The 19303-nt window shown below is 43.7% G+C and overlaps 1 protein-coding gene across 18 annotated transcripts in view; it reads right to left on the bottom strand.

The window, feature by feature from the left end:
* LOC125155139 (zinc finger BED domain-containing protein 6) overlaps positions 1-9165 on the bottom strand; it is a 43970-nt gene extending 34805 nt beyond the window's left edge. The window contains exons 1-5 of one of the 18 annotated variants that reach the window (XM_047840023.1): positions 8861-9020; positions 8300-8361; positions 8159-8205; positions 2956-3009; positions 1480-1539 (exon numbers count right to left, since the gene is read on the bottom strand). Coding sequence is in view for 4 of the 18 variants with exons in the window: in XM_047840010.1 (XP_047695966.1) it covers positions 4179-7121 (2943 nt within the window). In the remaining 14 variants the exon portion in view is untranslated. Of the gene's footprint in view, positions 1-1479; positions 8362-8860 lie in introns of those variants that run through there. The other 17 variants (XR_007148056.1, XR_007148057.1, XM_047840021.1 and 14 more) reach the window with 17 other exon arrangements.
* Positions 9166-19303: the final 10138 nt, after the last annotated feature.

The raw sequence follows: 19303 nt of genomic DNA, 5'->3' as shown, positions 1-19303 counted from the left end.
CAAGGGCAGGGCAGAGAGAGGAGACAGAGGATCTGAAGCAGGCTCTACACTATCAGCATAGAGCCCAGTGTGGGGCTCGAACTCACAGACCATGAGATCATGACCTGAACTGAAGTCAGACGGTTAACCAGCCGCCAGGTGCCCCTAAATGAGTGATATGTTTTTAACAGGCTCAGGTTGGGCCTGGAGTAGGGGTGGGGGGGAACCTTTCCTAGCATCACCATAGTTAAAAGGATGTATCAAGAACTTTTAGGGGCGCCTGGGTGGCTCAGCCGGTTGGGTGGCCGACTTCGGCTCAGGTCATGATCTCACACTTCGTGAGTTCGAGCCCCGCATCGGGCTCTGTGCTGACAGCTCAGAGCATGGACCCTGTTCCAGATTCTGTGCCTCCTTCTCTCTCTGACCCTCCCCTGTTCATGCTCTGTCTCTGTCTCAAAAATAAATACACATTAAAAAAAAAAAAAAGAACTTTTACAAATTCAAAAAACATCTTTATTCACGTAAACTAGTACACCCTCTTTAGAGAATTGTATTAATTCACATCTGAAAACTGTTTTTAGGGAAAGAGTTTACACAGATGTGTGTACAGGGCCATTAATTGGATGGACGGTTATTATTTTTTTTAATGGCAAAGCCCCAAATGTCTATCAGTGAGAGATCTTAAACTACAGCACTTCCATATAAAAGAACACGATCACGTCATTAAAAAAACAGATGAGGCAGATCTACGTGCAGGGACATGGAACTATGTCATGATAAACTACAGATGGTGTTTTTGAGAGAGAGAGAGAGAGAGAGAGAGAGAAAGAGAAAGCACTTGCACAAGCTGGGGAAGGGGAGGGGGGAGAGAGACAGAGAATCTCAAGCAGGCTCCATACCCAGTGCAGAGCCAGATGAAGGGCTTGATCTCACCATGAGATCATGACCTGAGCTGAAATCAAGAGTCCAATGCTTAACTGACTGAGCCACCCAGGCACCCTTTGATAGTGCTTTATTAAAAACAAAAACAAAAACAAAAACAAAATGTAATGTTTATTTTATTTTTGAGAAACAGTGCATGCGTGGGGAAGGGGCAGAGAGGGAGATACAGAATCTGAAACAGGCCCCAAGCTGAGCCATCAGCACAGAGCCCACAGTGGGGCTCGAACTTGGAACGGCGAGATGGGAGACACAGGCCGAAGCCGGACGCTTAACTGACAGAGCCACCCAGGCACCCCTGATAGTGCTTTTTTAAGAGGACATGGAATCACCTCTTACTATTAGGTGGTATATTGTTTTTACTTTTTTAATAATGTGCATGTATTATCAAAAAAGGGGGGGGGGGAGTTTTTCCATCCCCAAACCAAAAGCTTGTAAATAATTACAAGAAAAAATGGCTTGACAATGGCTTTTTAATTTCTTACTGACCCAGGAAAATTATGCCTTAAATTACAAAAATGTTCACTCCCTTAATAAGAAAAACCCCATTCCCACACTTACATTAGCTGCTTGCTCTCAACAGGAACCTCTGTGTCTTCACTGAGTTCCAATCTATTACGCCTGTAGGTCGAACCAACACTCAATCCATGAATTAATAATAATGAGGCAGAAAGAATTTTCCTCCTCACATTGCCAAGGAAACCTCTCAGCCACAATTCAAACACAGGAGGTGTTTTTAAAACATCTCCCAACTACTGGGAGATTAAGTCCATTTGAATAACCTTTGCCAGACTGGAGACAGCTAGGGTTAGTTATCTCCTCAAAAACAAAAACAAAAACAAAAAACCAACAAAAAGAGAGTTCATTTAAAGATGAACTTGAGATTCAAAAGATTATTGGGAAAAAAAAAAATCCATCTTCCATAGCCGAACAATAGAATTTAAAAAGAAAGAAGAAAAAGAAAAAAGAAAAAGAACACCAAAATTCAATAAGATCCAATTTCTGGTCTTCAAGATTTCTTCACCTATTAAGAAAAAAACAGAAACCTTCCCCCATCTTTATTATCTGTATAATAAAAGCATACTTGTATGAAAAAATATAGTGTTTTATGTATATAATATACATATACATACATACTAACTGGCTTATACACACACACACACATATACACAAACGTGTAGAAATAAAACATTTGGGTAAGTTTTCCCTTTTAAAATACACTATAAAAGCCTTCAGATTTGGGTTCATTATAAAAATAGTGAACTTACTCTTATACCAAAGTATCATGATGTGTACCAATATGTTACACTAAATTTCGCCCAGCCCACAGAGTAAACATGAAGGGAGATCCTTACACATGTATCAATGTGTATAATACTAATACGGATGTATGTACATCATTATCGTCTTTATCATCTTCAGGGAGTGTTTAACCAAAAAAGATAGAAACGTATAGTTATCGAGTAACTACAGAGTGGTGCAGCAAGCTGTAGAAGGCAGAGCAGCATTATAGCCATCCTGAACTGGGACTGTCAAAATACAGAGAGCTTCTATCCGAGGGAAGATTTTTTTTTTCTTCTTTTACAGCAACACCAGTGTCACTGGCATGACATTCAATATTGGCCCTGCAAAGGCTTGCTTATGCAGCCCGGTTTCATTTTTTTTTTTCTTTTCTTTTTTCTTTTTTTTTTTTTTACAAATGATGGCTACAACTAAAGACTTTGTAATTATTCATTTACTCCAGTTAGTAAAAGGGTAAACTTTGGGAGTTGAAATTTCATTGCACAATGGTACATTTACCATTTAAGAATTAAAAAAAAAAACAAAAACAAAAAAAACAAAAAAACCCCAAAAACAAAAAAAGAACAATTTTGATACAGAGAAATGAGTTCTAAATTTTGAAACCAGCCCCGTAACAAAGCAATTTTGATTCTCATGTAATAAGTACTACATAGTTTCTAGGCTAAATCTTGCCAAATACTATCCAAGACAAAACTAAAATCAAAACTTAAAAAAAAGTGGACACCTTTTACTCACACTTAATACTAGTCAATTTTCCAGGAAATTTTTGGGCAGGGAATATCCCCAAATCTAAAATGAAAAAAAGGAAAAATTGGGATCTTACATTAGTTATTCAGTCTGAAACTTGTAATAGACTTTCACTAAAAGTCATCATTCTCTGGCCTCCCACTCAACCACAGAAACATACTTTGAGAGTGGAAAGGGACTTTAAAGGTCACTGAGATCAATTCTCTTATTTTACCAGTGAGGCAGTGATTCCTAACACCTGAAAATACTGAATGCTTATGTTTAGCTAAGATTAAAAGCCAAAAACCAATCTCACAGTTAAGAATACAGTATTATGGATCATTCAGCATATGTATTTTAAGACACTCAAGATCACTTACAATGAGAAACATTCTTTGGGACACGGACACTGCATTTGTCAAAAGTATGCTCCTGGGGCTTTTATTCCAATTCCCATTCAATCTTTCTCAATTTCTGTAAACCTATTATGTCATTTGCCCGTATGTGTAAAAAGTACCCATACAATCTTTATTGTTTTCCCACTATTTTATAAAGCTTAAAAAAGGCAACTCAAAGACTAAAAGTAATTTTAGTAATTTTTCCCAATTGTTTTCTAATGTTCCCCTTTTACTTAGATCCAATCCCTAAATATAAAGGGTAACTCTATCACACTCAGTAAGTTGAAATTATAAAGCTGACCAGTATGAGGAGGCAATTAGAAATTTCCAAATTTCTTGAGTTTTGTTTTTGCCAACTTGTAAGTATGGATGAGGGTTTTTAAAGGAACAGAAAAATGGGAGAGACGGGGAGGAATACCAGCTTAGTATGTTTTCCCTTCAATTTCGTTGGTTTCAGAGAAATCAAATTTCCCATGATGGGAGAAATTTTTTTTTACTTAAAACCAATTACAATTCAATCTACCAGCCAGAAATAGCCTAAAGCCTTTCAATGCTGCACTATATTTTTTAAGTTAAAAAATACCTTTTCTCTCTTAATTGGTATAAACAAAATTTCAAGTGACAGCTATATTGAGTTACTACTGTGAAATTTTTAATCTTCACTTTGTCAACATTATTACCTCTGAGGAATTTTCAGCACTCTTTGTGTTTTCAGGTTTCCCCAGATGTGTGTATTAAGAATAATTAGTGTAACTATGTTTAACAACTATAGCAATTCGGATACAGTAACATAGCAACAAGTTGCCCATTTCAAATGGAAAAAGGAAAAAGAAATTAAGGTAATATTTCTTTTTCATTGCTTTGAATAACTTCATTCCCAGGATCCCAGCTCAGAACCAATGTAGAATAATCATAGTTAACATTTTTCAAGTTCATTTTCAAAAACATCAGCTGTTCTATATTGTCAAAGTCCAGGCTCATGATCTGTTTTGGATGAAACTGGCTATTTGCAGTAAAGATACATTCAGATTGCCAACTACACATGGGGCAGCTTAGATATTGAATGGCAACTTGGGTCAAAGCTGGCCATATGCTCACCTTCCTCTGCCAGTAAATCAAAGGGTCACCACCTCCTGAGATCTCTGAATACTTCTCTTTGAAGTATTCATCCACTACTGCTATGGCAGAAGGAAACATGAAGCTTTTGCTTCCAATGGCAACATTATCTGCAGCTGAGCTATCAAAAGACCCTGAACTGGAGGTGCCTTCTCTTATAGATGAGGTAAACGAATCAGCTCCTACGATGCCTGAGGGACCAGAAGCATCTGAAGTCGCAATATGGCAGACCTCTGAAGATTCCATATAGTTGCAAACTTCTTCTGCAAGGATCTGCTTGTAAGTTTCTAAATCAGCACCTTGAGGGAAAAAGTCTTCCAAACTGTTTTTAAAGCAAGGGTCTAACAAAGCAGCCAAGATACAAGGCTTGGATTTGAGCATGGCGCTCAGGAGGGAATCAGTTTCAAGTTTCAGAGATAAACTGTCCACCAGATTGAGCGCCTGAGTAATACCTCTTATTTGAAAATCTTCTCTGAGTTTCTGCAGAGAAAGAAGTAGATGATGGATTAGGGGTAGCACCTGATTCAATCCTGTGGTCCTGACACTCACTTTCTGGGTGGCCTCCTCAAATGGTTTCAGAATATCGCAAACGTAAGTCATTAGAGTCCACTGAAGGGAGGTGAGCACAACTCCACTGGCTCTGCCAAGGCTATGGTGAACTGAATAGCAATGCTCCAAGAGCCATTTTAACATATAAAAGGTAGAAATCCAATGGCCAGTTTCATCCTGCTTCAAATTCTTCCACGGGAGTTGGTGATCGTTTTGGAACTCTTGCAGTATCTGACGGGCTTTGACTGAATGACTAAAATGATGACAGGTTTTCCTAGCAGCTACTAACATATTCTCAATGCTTTTGTGCTCACAGAAGAAGTCCTGAATGACTATGTTTAAACAATGCAGGAAGCACGGCACGTGGGTAAAACCACCATCTTTGATTGCATGTACCACATTAGAAGAATTGTCAGAAACAATGAAGCTAGGAATGAGGAAATTAGGAGAAAGCCACAGACCAATCTGGTCATTTAGTTCTTGTAAAATGTTGGTTATCAAACAGTCTTTGGCCAAACCTGTCACACAAAGTACTGCCCACTTTCTAAAATTGGGGGTCCTGCCATTACTAGAAGGTGCAGTTTCCAAAGAGACCCAGTGTACAGTCACAATGAAATAGTCCGTGGATGGGTCGTGGGTCCAGATGTCCACAGTCAAGTGGATCTTTTGGCTTTGAACATTCTCCAAAGTTAAGAAAATTTTTTCTCTGACCCAATCATACAATTGAGGTACAGCCTTCGTGAAAAAGTAAGTCTCAGATGGTAATCTATAGTCGGGGGCCACAATCTGCATGAACCTCTGAAAGGCTGGGGTTGAGAAGTAGTTGTAAGGATGCATATCCTCCACAATCATCTGAATAATTGCCTGACTTATTTGACTTGAGACTGAATTTTCAGAATATGTTGTCTCTCTCTCCTGTGCATGGGTCAGAGTGTCTTGCTCTGCAACAGGATTAGGACTCTCAGATCTTCTACTATTTTCCACCTCTAATACAGGAGGTTCGTCTGAATCAGAGTCACTAAGGTCCTCGGCTGTTAAACTGTGGCTGCCTGTAGACTTCTCTCCATGCAGAGGATCGCTTAAGAGATCATTTCTCTCAGTCTCCGTCTCATCTAATCCATTCCCAACCGCACCACTGTCTTTGTTGGCAACGGCCCAATGGATGGGATGTGTGGCCTGCAAGTGTCGTTGAAGCGTTGAAGTTCCCAAGTGAGAACCTGGCCTACCCCGGCTCACGCTCCGTTTACATATATTACACACAGCTCTTGAGATGTGCTGCGGATCAGTATAAAAAAAATTCCAAACCGCAGATGTCTTGGCTCTTGTCCCGGGAATTAAGGCATGCTTGACAATGTTACTTTTGATGAGAAATCTCCCTCTTTCTGCCCTCAGGGCATCAGATACCGATTTATCACGTTTCTTACCCATTCTGTTTTCATCTAATGGATCAGTAGAGATATATTCAAAGCTTCCACTGCTTCCAGCAGAAGAGGGAGATAAAGGCACATCCAAAGGAAAATCCTCCTCCCCACTAGTGACTCCAAATTTGTTGGCCCTGGTCCAGTGAGGTGAATGCCTTGCCTGCAGATGTCGTTGTAGAGTAGATGTCCCCAGATGGCTGCCTGGTTTACCCCTGCTGACGCTTTTTTCACAGAGGTTACAAATAGCTCGCCAGGTATACTGGGGGTCAACGTGAAAGAAGTGCCACACGATGGAGGTCTTGGCTCTGGTGCTGGGTAGGTAGATCTGTTTCTCTATATTGCTCTCGAAAAGACTTTCTTCATCCTGCTCATGGGCACTGGAAGCTAATAAAGCAGGCGCATCCGCAACAGGCCTCCCAGATGCCAAATCCTTACTAAACTTTTTTGCAAGGAGCAGTTTTTTTCTTCGCCTTTTCCCCTTAATCCGTAAACCCTTCTTCCTTTTCTTTTTAGCAGGCAATTTTGCCTCCTTATCCATTCCTTCGGCCACCATCTTCCCCTCTACTACATCATCTTCATCTGTGTTAGAATTAATAGGAACACATCCCAGAATCCCAGCACCGCTAAAAGTGTTGCATCTTCGGCCAGGAGAGAGCGAGGAAACTGGTGCGCTTAAGGTACATACACTCATTCTCTTTATGTCTCCAAAATTCGTACCAGAATCTCTTAGTGGGTTTATCACTCAAGCAGAAATACAGCTGTTCCTCTCTAATCGCATTACCTTGTCTCCAATTTCTATGGGGAATCAAATTCCCTTTGGAACAATGACTTCCAAGCCAGGTTATTTTTGGAAGAAAAGTGACAGCAATGGAGAACATTCCCAAACTCTTTCTTATAGGGCTTTATGATCCCTTCCAGCTTCTGAGTTCTGAATCTGAATTCAAACAGTCCAATCTCTTCGTGTTATAGAAAAAAGGAACGGAGGGCCACCTTCCCAGAGTCATAGAGTTAGCAGCAGCTAGAAGCCAGGTCTTCCAAATCCCAGGTCCATATTCTCTCTGGTTCATCAAGAACTATCTCTGCTTGAAATGCCTTCAGCTTTTAAAATGTGTATTTTTAGGATGCGTCATGGTAGCGACATCAGTTTCCCTTAGTTCTGAAATTATTTAATTTCAGGAAACCTCACTTAAACAAAAACATAGTGCATCATTCAACATTCATCATTTAGGACTGTGATTTGACAATACAACCCAAAAAGTCAAATCTGGGAAATATAAAGCAAACTCCACATACTGGTCATTAACAGCATACGCTAATTGAGCCCTTTCAGCTCTAAATAACAATAATTCAATTTTTAAAAATGCGGGTGGCTAAAAAAAAGGGATTTGGGAGCATAAATTTGTAAGGTTCACAAGCTGCATTTTCAATTTACTGTTTGTATCAAGAGTTAATCCAAATTTCGCTCTGCCACATTTTTAGACTGGGGAAGCTTTACTGCCTGTAAAGGAGTAACTCACGAGTTGAACTCTATGGGAGCAGCAAGAACTGAAATCTGAGCTGTAAACCACTTTCATTGCTTTTCGGTTGATCCCTCCCCTGCCCCCAATACCTACATACATTTACCCTAAAAAGCATCGCTATCACTAGTTCCACAGCCTCCTTCTCAAGGTCCAGAACCAAGGCCTGCAAGATGTCAACAACATGGGCCTTCCCCATAGGAATCCGCACCGATTATGGGAGCTTAGGGGGTGTTCTTCATTACGGTTTCATCAATCCTACAAGGAGAACGGAAGTGTCCCTGTTGTTCTTGACTCCGATGCGGAGGGCTGGGGTGGGAGTTAATTAAGGTAAGGAAGGGGTGTAGGATACCGGATTAAGGTCGGTGGCTTTCTGTATGTGGAGTTTGAGAGTGTCTCCCAAGTAGTGGGACCCTGGAGAGGAATGAGAGTAGGTAAATTCAGCTCCTGGCACTCAGTTTGATTTAGGCAGTGGGGGACCGCTAAACTGGGGAAACTGTTGTCGCGAAGAAAGCGATCTAGTGTCAGTTCTCTCTTCGGGAGTCGGGAACAAGCCGGCTTTCCGGGGCTGCGGCGGGCTCCTACGGTTTCGCCAACACCGGATGTGGGGGAGGGGAGGAAGGTTGTTGGGAAAGGAGCAGGCGCCGTGGGGGTGGGGTGCAGCGGGTGGGGGTGGGGTGGACGGGAACTGTGAGCGGGAGCCCGAGGCTCCCAGCTCGCCCCGGCGAGGGCGGCGGGCCGGAGGTGGGGGAAGGGGGGGGGGGGGTCGTTACGGCGGGGCCAAAGGACCCGCTCTGACTTCCCGGGCTAGGCCGCAACCCGGGGGCGAGGGGAGGCCGCGGCCACTCCCCTCGCCCTCTCCCCCACCTCCCCTGCCCCGAGCCACCGGGAATCAAAAAACGGGTCTAGTTACCAGAGAACAGAAACTTTACCGAACCGCCGACACTGTCCCCGACTCCCGCTTGCTGCCACGTCTTTCTTCTTTCTTAGCCGCTACCGCCCGCCGTCCTCACAGCAGCAACACCAGCAGAAATCCAAGACTGCCAGCGTCAAAGATGGCGCCTGGCTACAGGCTCAGCTCTAGGACCCGGCCAGTAAAAGTGCCAGCACGACGCAAAGAGAAAGCATTCTGGGAGATGTAGTTTCCTCTGTGAGGCGAGGCTTAAGATGGCTTCCCCGAGTCGCAGGGTCACGTGAGAGGGGAGGCGCTAGGACGCGGGGTAACTTCCCCGGCGAGGAACGCGTTTCAGGAACTTACGGGTTTCTTGAAACCGTCTTTGGTTTAAAAAAAAAAGTTTTTCTTTTCATTTTTAATTCAGTGAGGTAATAAGCGCGAAAGCCGCGAGAACTGTGTCTATAGACAGTAGGCCCTCAGTATATTCTTACCAAAGAATTTGCTTCATGAATAAATGGCCTCAACCGTGTATAGTTTTAATTTAGAAATAAACTACTTGCCCCACGCAGCGTGGAAGCATCTGTGCATTTATTTTTGTTTGAAGAGGTGAAATTGAGTTTGGATGGGTTTCTTTATGTTTTTATATTGAAAAAATAATTCATGCTCATTACAAAGTTCATGACGGTTGGCGTATGGAAAGGGAAAAAACATCTGGCCACTTCATTATTAACATTATCCTTTACTTTCCAATTTGAATGTGTTTACCTTTTTTTCTCTGATTATAAAAGAAATACATATGAGTCGTTTTAAAAATGTTTAAATAACACAGAACTGAAGAACGTTTAGCTCTCCGTTAATTTCATTCCTGCAAAATCATCTCTCACTAATTTAGCATATATTCTAACGCTTTTGTGTGCAAATATATCTAAATCCATTACTCTTGATACAGTAGGAGCCCAAGATCCCCTCTGGGTTGGTGGCTCAACAGAACTTCCTTCGATGGCAACATTTTACCAAACTTGGGTAAAGGATACAGTGCTGCTATTAAGAAAGCATACGTTTGACAGTAAAGGGATGGGACTGCAGGCACCTTTTATTTCCTCTTAGGCTTGTTCTGCCAGCTACCAGCTTGGTGTGGGAGCCTCAGCCAGTCCAGGTCAGAGCAGTCCGGGGGCTCCTCGCTCTTGGGCTTTTAATCTCCTTTCATAGTGAGAAGGCACATTAGAATCCCAGTCCCATCCCTGCCTTACATGACAATACTCTGATTGCCATGTCAACCAGGCCTGCCAAGCAGGTGCCTGGTAACCAATTCCTGTCTGTGCCACAACACCTAGGGTTTTTCAACTTAGCAGAAGGCTTGCCACACAGCTGAAGGGTTTTTCAGGCTAGGGCTTTACAAGCTCCAGTCCTGGTCTGATTGGTATACTATATATAGTTATATCATATTTCATCAAATCTAAGGGATCCTTGATTGTAAGACACATCTTTTTTTTTTTTAATTTTTTTAACGTTTATTTATTTTTGAGACAGAGAGAGACAGAGCATGAACGGGGGAGGGTCAGAGAGAGAGGGAGACACAGAATCTGAAACAGGCTTCAGGCTCTGAGCCGTCAGCCCAGAGCCCGACGCGGGGCTCGAACTCACAGACCGCGAGATCGTGACCTGAGCCGAAGTCGGACGCTTAACCGACTGAGCCACCCAGGCGCCCCAAGACACATCTTATTTTACGGAACTCTAAGACAAAAAAACCTGCCAATTAAACTCTGACCGGCTACTGATCAGAGATATGAACAGCTGAAAGGATATATGTTTTAGAATGAGTGAAACACAGTATTTTTGAGACATGAACAAGCCAACGCTATGCATATTGTTTTGCAGTTTGCTTTTCTCCCCCCCACTTTACAATGTATCTTGAATATTTTTTAATGGTTGTCAGCGCTTAGAGGCCTGGCTTCTTTTTAACAGTTCCCAATGCCTCTGTAAAGCTGTTTTGCAGTAAGTTTCAGCAGGGTATGAATAATGGGAGGCAGACATCACCGGGGTCTATCTTGGACGCCTGCTACTGTAGGTATTAGTGACGACTGAATTTTTCCCTTCCAATTTTACACGTGATGACTGAATTTTCCACAGACTAGCTTCTAACTCCATACATTTCAAACCTTGTCTCTCCTCCGCAATCTATATGCTACTTACATCAAGATGGGACCTCAGGCCCTATGGCTTTGGGTCATAATGCCAGATGAGTCCGCATCGTGGGTAATAGGGCTATTGGGTGATGGATTATTTAAGAAAAGACAGACTACTTCTCATTATTATCACTATCCTCATCTACCTTACACCAAACGCACTCCTAAGTTTAAGTTGCTGTGCTAGGCATTGTGGGGCATCCCAAATGGGCCCAAGATGTGGAAAGGCCAATGTGGAACTTTCCTGGAAGACATGATAAATATAAAGGTAAATACCAGGTAGTGCACCCCAAGTGTCCAACCGTGGTTCAGACTTGGGGTTACAAGCGTACATACTTACATGAGCCAGGCGCATGTGTATATGAGTATGGCGAGTGGCTGTAAGGATAAAACTTGAGAATGCACGCCTTAGCAAAAGGGCCAGCTCTTACCACTCAGCTCCCGCCCATTCTTGCCAGGAGGGGATGCAGACACAGTGTCACCACATCTTCTGATTGTTTAAGAGAACCTAGAAATTTAGGGTGTTATGTGCAAATTTCTGATTTGTCAATTTGGAAGCTAATTCCAATGGAACAAACAACAACCAACCACTTTGTGGGCCGGTCTGCACCCTCTACTTTCGTTCTAGGAGGGTTAGAAAGGCAGAGGTGGCCATTGAAAAGTGCGGTCTCTGGGGCGCCTGGGTGGCGCAGTCGGTTGGGCGTCCGACTTCAGCCGGGTCACGATCTCGCGGTCCGTGAGTTCGAGCCCCGCGTCAGGCTCTGGGCTGATGGCTCGGAGCCTGGAGCCTGTTTCCGATTCTGTGTCTCCCTCTCTCTCTGCCCCTCCCCCGTTCATGCTCTGTCTCTCTCTGTCCCAAAAATAAATAAACGTTGAAAAAAAAATTTTAAAGAAAAGTGCGGTCTCTCAGGAAATGCTTTCTGGAGGGAGTGAGACTTGAGTGAATGGAAAAGAGGCCAGAGGTGAGAGGTAAGTGAAGACAAGGGAAAACCCCTCAAGGGGGGGAGGAGAGAAAATCAGCTGGAGGAGTCTCCAGGTTATAGAAAGAGAAAACCCCGCAAAAGTAGGTTGCAGCAAGATTCTAGAAGACCCTGAATGTTGGGAAGGTACATAGTAGGGATCCCTTTGGATCCCTAGGCTTTGGAACAGGAACAAAAAGGTAGAAAGTTTGTAGAAAGGTAGGAAGTTTGCAAAATTGTGTCAGAAAGGCTGTAATAGTGGTGATACTCGGTCTCTTGTATTTTAAACTGGTCTCTCCATAGTTGTTCTCCAAAGCCGAGTAACATATAAGACTCTCCCTTCTATTTAAAAAAAAGAAAAGAGGGGCGCCTGGGTGGCACAGTCGGTTAAGCGTCCGACTTCAGCCAGGTCACGATCTCGCGGTCCAGGAGTTCGAGCCCCGCGTCGGGCTCTGGGCTGATGGCTCAGAGCCTGGAGCCTGTTTCCGATTCTGTGTCTCCCTCTCTCTCTCTCTGCCCCTCCCCCGTTCATGCTCTGTCTCTCTCTGTCCCAAAAATAAATAAACGTTGAAAAAAAAATTAAAAAAAAAAAAAGGAAAGGAAAGGAAAAAGAAAAGAAAGGGAGGTGAGGAAGTCTTATGCTCAATTCCTTATTTTCCTCTGGCACACCTAATTTCTCACCTTATCTTCATTGCCAAGTTCCTTGGCTACTTTTTCACCTCACATACACTCTTCAATGTATTTCATTTAGATTTATATCCTCACGGCTTCTCTGAAATTACTGCAGTGGGTTCATTCGTCTTAAATCGAATGGCTCTTTTTCAGTGTTTCTTCTCCTTCTTCTTCTTTGCAACCAACTTATATTATTAGTAGGCTATTATTATTATTGTCATTATTATTTGCCAGGCACTATGCCAATGGTTTTATATACATCATCCAATTTAATACTCAAAATAACTCTGTGGGATTACAGTTATTATCACTATTAAGTAATACTATTTTTTTTAAGTTTGTTTCTTTTGAGAGAGAGTGAGCAAGTGGGGGAGGGGCAGAGAGAGAAAGAGGGAGAGAAAGAGAATCCCAAGCAGGCTCCACACTGTGAGCATGGAGCCCAATGCAGGGCTTCAGCTCACAAACCATGAGATCGTGACCTGAGCTGAAGTTGAACGCTTAATTGAGCCACTCAGGAGCCCCAGTTAAGGAATATTATTAACCTTTTTTTTTTTTTTTTACAAACATTTATAAAGTTCGACTGATGAGTCCAAGGGGTCATTGCTGGTATGTGGCAATACTAACCACACCCACATCTGTCCAACTCCAAATCATTATACAATCATTTGACCTTCGTTCGCCAATTTTCTCTCTTTAAATTCCCCCTCCCATGGTTTAAAGGACAAAATTCTATCGGTTTTCTTCCAAATTCTCTGGCTGCCTGTGGTCTAGTTTTGTCGCATTTCCCTCTTTCTCTATCCCTCACTTAATCATTGATGGTCCCCGGGATTCAGTCCTGTGCCCTCATCTTTTCTCACTCTGCATTCTCTCTGGGTTATCCCTCCATTTCCTTGGTTTCAACTAGGAATTAGATCTATGTTGCGACTCTCAGATCTGTATCTCTGACCCAGATCTCTGTCCAACTGCCTACAGGAATCTTCATTTGGATGTTCCTGAGTCCCTTGAAATTCAGCATACCAAAACGAAATCATCACCTCTCCAACGTCTCTTCCTCTTCCGGAGGTCTTTCTCTTAGCAGATGGCATCACCCCCCCATCCACCCAGTTACTGAGCTCAGGAATCTGGGAGTTAACGAGGACTCTTCCCTTTTCCTCACCTTCCATATCCAAATACTTAGCAATCCTATTGGCTTTACCTCCTGCTATCTCTCAAATCTGCATTTTTCTTTTCCGTTCCCACTGCCTCTGCTTAGTTGAGGCTTTTATCGCTTGTTGCTTCTTTTCCAGATCGCTGCCACACCTCTTCGTTGGTTTTACTGCCTTCCCATCTTGCCCTCTCATGTCTCCCTTCTAAACAACCACAGAATTCTCTTCTAAAATGCAAGTATAGGGGCACCGGACTGGCTCAGTCAGAAGACCGTGCGACTCTTGATCTCAGGGTTGCGAGTTCATGCCCCATGTTGGGTGGAGAGATCACTTAAACAAATAAAATTATGGGGCCCCTGGGTGGCTCAGTCGGTTACGCATCCGACTTTGGCTCAGGTCATGATCTCGCAGCTTGTGAGTTCTGTCTCTGCGCTGACAGCTGGGAGCCTGGAGCCTCCTTCAGATTCTGTGTCTTCCTGTCTCACTGCCCCTCCCCCACTCGTGCTCTGTCTGTCTCTCTCAATAATAAACACTAGGGGCACCTGGCTGGCACAGTTAAGCATCTGATTCTTGATCTCATAGATCGTGAGTTCAAGCCCAGCATCTGGCTCTGCCCTGATGTTGTGGAGGGTCAGCGAGAGGGAGAGACAAAATGGTACTAGTTAGAATTTTGTATATATATATATATATATACATATATATATATGTACATATGTTACTTTTGTTATAAAAACTAGCTTCAAAAAGACACCTCTATACTTTGACCCAGCAATTCTACATCTAGAAGTTTATCCCATACTTGTACTTACACGTGAAAATGACATATGTACATGGATATGACTTCACCTACCTATAAGTATGATAATGGCTAAATTTAGAGTAGTACAGCTCTATAATGCAGTTCTATGCTGTCATGAAGAACAATGATGTGCTTTATACTATGTACTTTATACTGTGTATTAATGTGTATAGGCATGCAAAAGAACATTATTTAATGTTACCATTTGTATATATAGAATGGTCTTTGGAAGGGTTTCTTAGAGTAGCTGCTTCTGGGGCATCTGGGTGGCTCAGTCGGTTAAACATCCAACTTCGGCTCAGCTCATGATCTCACGGTTCGTGAGTTTGAGCCCTGCATCGGGCTCTGTACTGGCAGTGCAGAACCTGCTTTGGATCCTCTGTGCCCCCCCGCCCCTCCCCTGCTCACACACACAATTTCTCTTTCTCTCTCAAAAATAAACAACAACAACAACAAAAAAGAAGAGTAGTTGCTTTGGGGAGGGTCAAGGGAACAGGTATGGGAAGAAACTTACTTTTTGCTGGCTTTTAGTGTTCGAATTTTATACTGTGTTTACGAACTAATCTACTCATTTTTTTTTTAATGCATATAATGTGAATAGGTAATATAATCCATCTCATGAGAGGAGGCAGAGTTTACTTGTATTGTCCTACACTGACTGGAAGCCATAATGCTTTTCAAGCTTGTCCATCACTGTGATGAATGAATTAATACTGATTCTTTGTAGATATACAGTACTATGAAAAATGAAGAGAGACTGTACAAGTAATGACTTTCTTGCATTCCCTGATGAACTGCCTAACTATTGTTTTATGTAGGACAGAGCCTGACACATAGGGTATAATTGAAACTATACTGGTCACTCCTCTTAGCTTTTCTTCCATGTTCACAAATACATGATGTCTCTATATTATAAGACCTTTAAAACACATTTTTTTTTGTTTTTGTTTATTTATTTTTGAGACAGAGCGCAAGTGGGGGAGGGGCAGAGAGAGAGGGAGACACAGAATCTGAAACAGGCTCCAGGCTCCGAGCTGTCAGCACAGAGCCCGATGGGGAGCTCGAACCCACGAACCGTGAGATCCTGACCTGAGCCGAAGTCAGCCGCTCAACCGACTGAGCCACCCAGGCGCCCCTAGAACACATTTTAAACATGTCCCTTAATTTGGACTTATCTGTGAATCAGAACAATTCCAAACCTGTATATTAAGATTAAAATTTACAGGGTGCCTAGGTGGCTCAGTCGGTTAAGCGTCCGACTCTTGATTTCAGCTCAGGTCATGATCTCAAGGTTCTTGAGATAGAGCCCAAGACAGGCTCCGCGCTGTTAGAGCTGAGCCTCCTTAGGATTCTCTCTCTCCCTCTCTTTCTGTCCCTCCCCTGCAGGTGCGCCTGTGTGCGCTCTCCCACTCTCTCTCAAAATAAATAAATAAACATTAAAAAAAAAAAAGATTAAGGGTGCCTGGGTGGCTCAGTCAGTTGAGCTTCCGACTTCGGCTTAGGTCATGATCTCACAGCTCATGAGTTAGAGACACAAGTCTAGCTTTGTGCTGACCGCTCAGAGCCTGGAGCCTTCTTTGGATTCTGTGTCTCCCTTTCTCTCTGCTCCTCCCCTGCTTGTGCTCTGTCTCTCTGTCTGTCTCTCAAGAATAAATAAACATTTAAAAAATCAAAAGAAGAGCTTATAGTTGCAGTGCGTGAAGGCATTTGATATGTGTTTGGATGAGTTTGGGGGAACACATGCTAAGACTGGAGAGTTAAGGGAGCAGAGTTCGAAGGTCAGGGAGAGGAGTTTGGATGATGACAAATAGGGACGGGTTGTTTCTTGTGTAAGGGAAGGGCAGGACGAAATGGACTTGGGGAGAGAGATGCTGGAGGGACAGAGATTAGTTAGTCAAGTGTTGGGCACAATCCAGGTGTGAAGAAATGAGAGTGGAGATCAAGGTTGTGGCCCTGGGATGGGCGGGGAAACCTGGGGGGAAACTGGGTTGGGGGGAAGGATGAATGTTCTAGGTGGACTTTGTGCCCTGCCTCTGCTGTGTCTGTTTGCTCTGGGGGCTTCTTTGCTGTCATCAGTGAATTGTGGTGCAATCCCTTGTGCCTTTCAGCAGCCACAAATTTATACAGAAACTAACCCATCCCACAAAAGAGAGGGACCAGGAACATTGACCCCCCCCCCCCCCCCCCCACCGAGATTTAAGGCTACAAAGACATGACTGATGGGTGGGGAAGGCCCAGCCGAAGTCAGACTTCAGGAAAGGAGGGTCAGTTTCTCAAGAAAAAAAATCCCTATGAGGGAAAATGGATTTGGGGCCAGTGACCCAGACTCAGCTCAACACCCTATGGGACAGCCTCTTTTTTTTTTTTTTTAATTTTTTAATGTTTATTCATTTTTTGAGAGAGAGTGAGAGCACGAGCAGGGGAGGGGCAGAGAGAGGGGGAGACACAGAATCCGAAGCAGGCTTCCAGACTTTGAGCTGTCAGCACAGAGCCTGACACGGGGCTTAAACTCATGAAATGTGAGATCCTGACCTGAGCTGAAGTTGGACGCTTAACCGACTGAGCCACCCAGGCGCCCCTGGGATAGCCTCTTTAAGAGTGTATATTGTGTGCCCTGAGAGTGATTTCAGCTGGAGGTAGAGGGAGGTGACCCTAGAGTAGTGTATGTGTGTGAACTGAGTGAGCTCACACCTCGGAAAGCCGGGAAGCTCTGCAGTGGGATGGCTTTGACTGGGTTTACAGGAGACAGAGCATGTTCCTTCCCATGGCACCAGAGTTTACTGTCCAGGGAAACCTACAGATGCCTATAGTAAGGCCTGCAGGAGTCTGAAAACTGGAGTTTTATTCCTTCAGGACTCCTGGGATTTAAGCCAAGGAACTGACACCAGTGACATTAACAGAGTTCTAGTTCTCCTGAATGGTGGATCTGCTGTTCCATTATTAGCAGCGGCAGCAGGTGCTTGGCTGCCCACAGCTGGGCAGAGGCCAGCAGGCACGGGTGACTTGGTCAGAGTGGCATCTCCAAGGAGCTATCAGGGAACAGGAATTGCAGAGCCCAGCTCAAAGGGTATTCTGGTCTCCTTTTCACCAGGGCACTGAAGTAGCGAGCAGTGACCAGGCTATTCGTGGACACACAGGCACCATGGGGATTCTCAAAAAAAAAAAAGAGCAGAAGGTAATTCCTGGAAAAGACTGTTAACTTCCTGTGTGTCCAACAGCTTGAGGCTCGGCGATCCCTGGAATGTTGTTAGGAATGCAAATTCTCAATCCTAATGAATCAGAAAACCTGTATTTTAATAATAGAATATCACTACCAAAGTAGAATTATTTACATTCAGACTAATGATGTCTTGGATACAGTCTCTCCATAATCCGTACTCCCCAGAACAACCCACTTTGCTAATGGAGCAAGTGAAGTCACTACCTCCCCCGTGTGGGCAAATCCAGAGACCGTGTGTATGTCCCTTCTCACTCAGCCTCTCAGCCTCACTGGCTGCAGTGACCAGTCCTTCTTGGAAACACTCTCTCCACATGGCTTCTGTGACAGCAGACTCTCCTGGTCTTCCTCCCAGGGCACATGGGAGGACGGTGAGAAAGGAGGATGGAGACAGGCCCAGGGCACGTGGCACCTTTTAGACTACAAAAAGACATCTGGGTTTGGGTTTTATTCTAGTTGCTGAAGGAAGCCACTTAAAGGTTGTAAGCAGGAGAGTGATTCGATTTCTGCTTTAAAAGCTGCTGTACAGGGGCACCTGGGTGGCTCAGCAGGTTAGGCGTCTGACTCTTAGTTTCAACTCATGTCATGATCTCACGGTTCATGGGGTCGAGACCCACACAGAGTGTGGAGCCTGCTTGGAATTCTCTCTCTCCCTCTCTCTCTCTGCCCCTTCCCTGCTCACTCAGTCTCTCTCTCAAAAAAAAAAAAAAAATAAATAAATAAATAGGGGCACCTGGGTGATTCAGTCGATTAAGTGTCCAACTTCGGCTCAGGTCATGATCCGCATGTTCGAGCTCAGGTCAGGTCCGCGAGTTCGAGCCCCACATTGGGCTCTGTGCTGACGGTTCAGAGCCTGGAGCCTGCTTCGGATTCTCTGTCTCCCTCTCTCTCTCTGCCCCTCCTCCACTCTCACTCTGTTTCTCTGTCTTCCAAAAATAAATAAACATTAAAAAATAGATAAATAAGCATTTAAAAAATAAAAATAAAAGCCATTGTACAGAGAACGTACCAAAAAGGAGCAGAGGAAAAAGATGCAGGTCCCAGCCCTGGGGTGCCAACATCTGAAAGTCGGAGAGATGAAAAGCCAGGAAAAGAAACTGAGTGCTTAATGAATTGCTTGGTGGTCCCAGTGGTCCCAGGCACACAGACGGTGCAACTTAATCGGCCTTAAGACACAGAAAACAGGGGATAGAAGAAGAGAGAGAATCCTAAGCAGAATCCAGGTTCAGTGCAGAGCCCCGCATGGGGCTTGATCCCATGAGCCTGGGATCATGACCTGAGCCAAAATCAAGAGTTGGATGCTTAATTAGCTGAGCCACCCAGGTGCCCACCACCCCGCCCGCCACTCGCACTCTCTCTCTAAAAAAAAATTCTAAAAGAAAAGAAAAATTAATAACATCTTTAAAAAAAAGTTCTAATGTGTATGTCGTTGGAGTTCCAAAGAAGAGAAGAGACAGACTGATGCAGAAAAATGTTAGAAGAA

The sequence above is a fragment of the Prionailurus viverrinus genome, chromosome F1 (assembly GCF_022837055.1).
Source record: "Prionailurus viverrinus isolate Anna chromosome F1, UM_Priviv_1.0, whole genome shotgun sequence".
NCBI lineage: Eukaryota > Metazoa > Chordata > Mammalia > Carnivora > Felidae > Prionailurus > Prionailurus viverrinus.
Note: the sequence above shows the minus strand (reverse complement) of the source record. Positions and strands in the feature narration are given on the sequence as shown.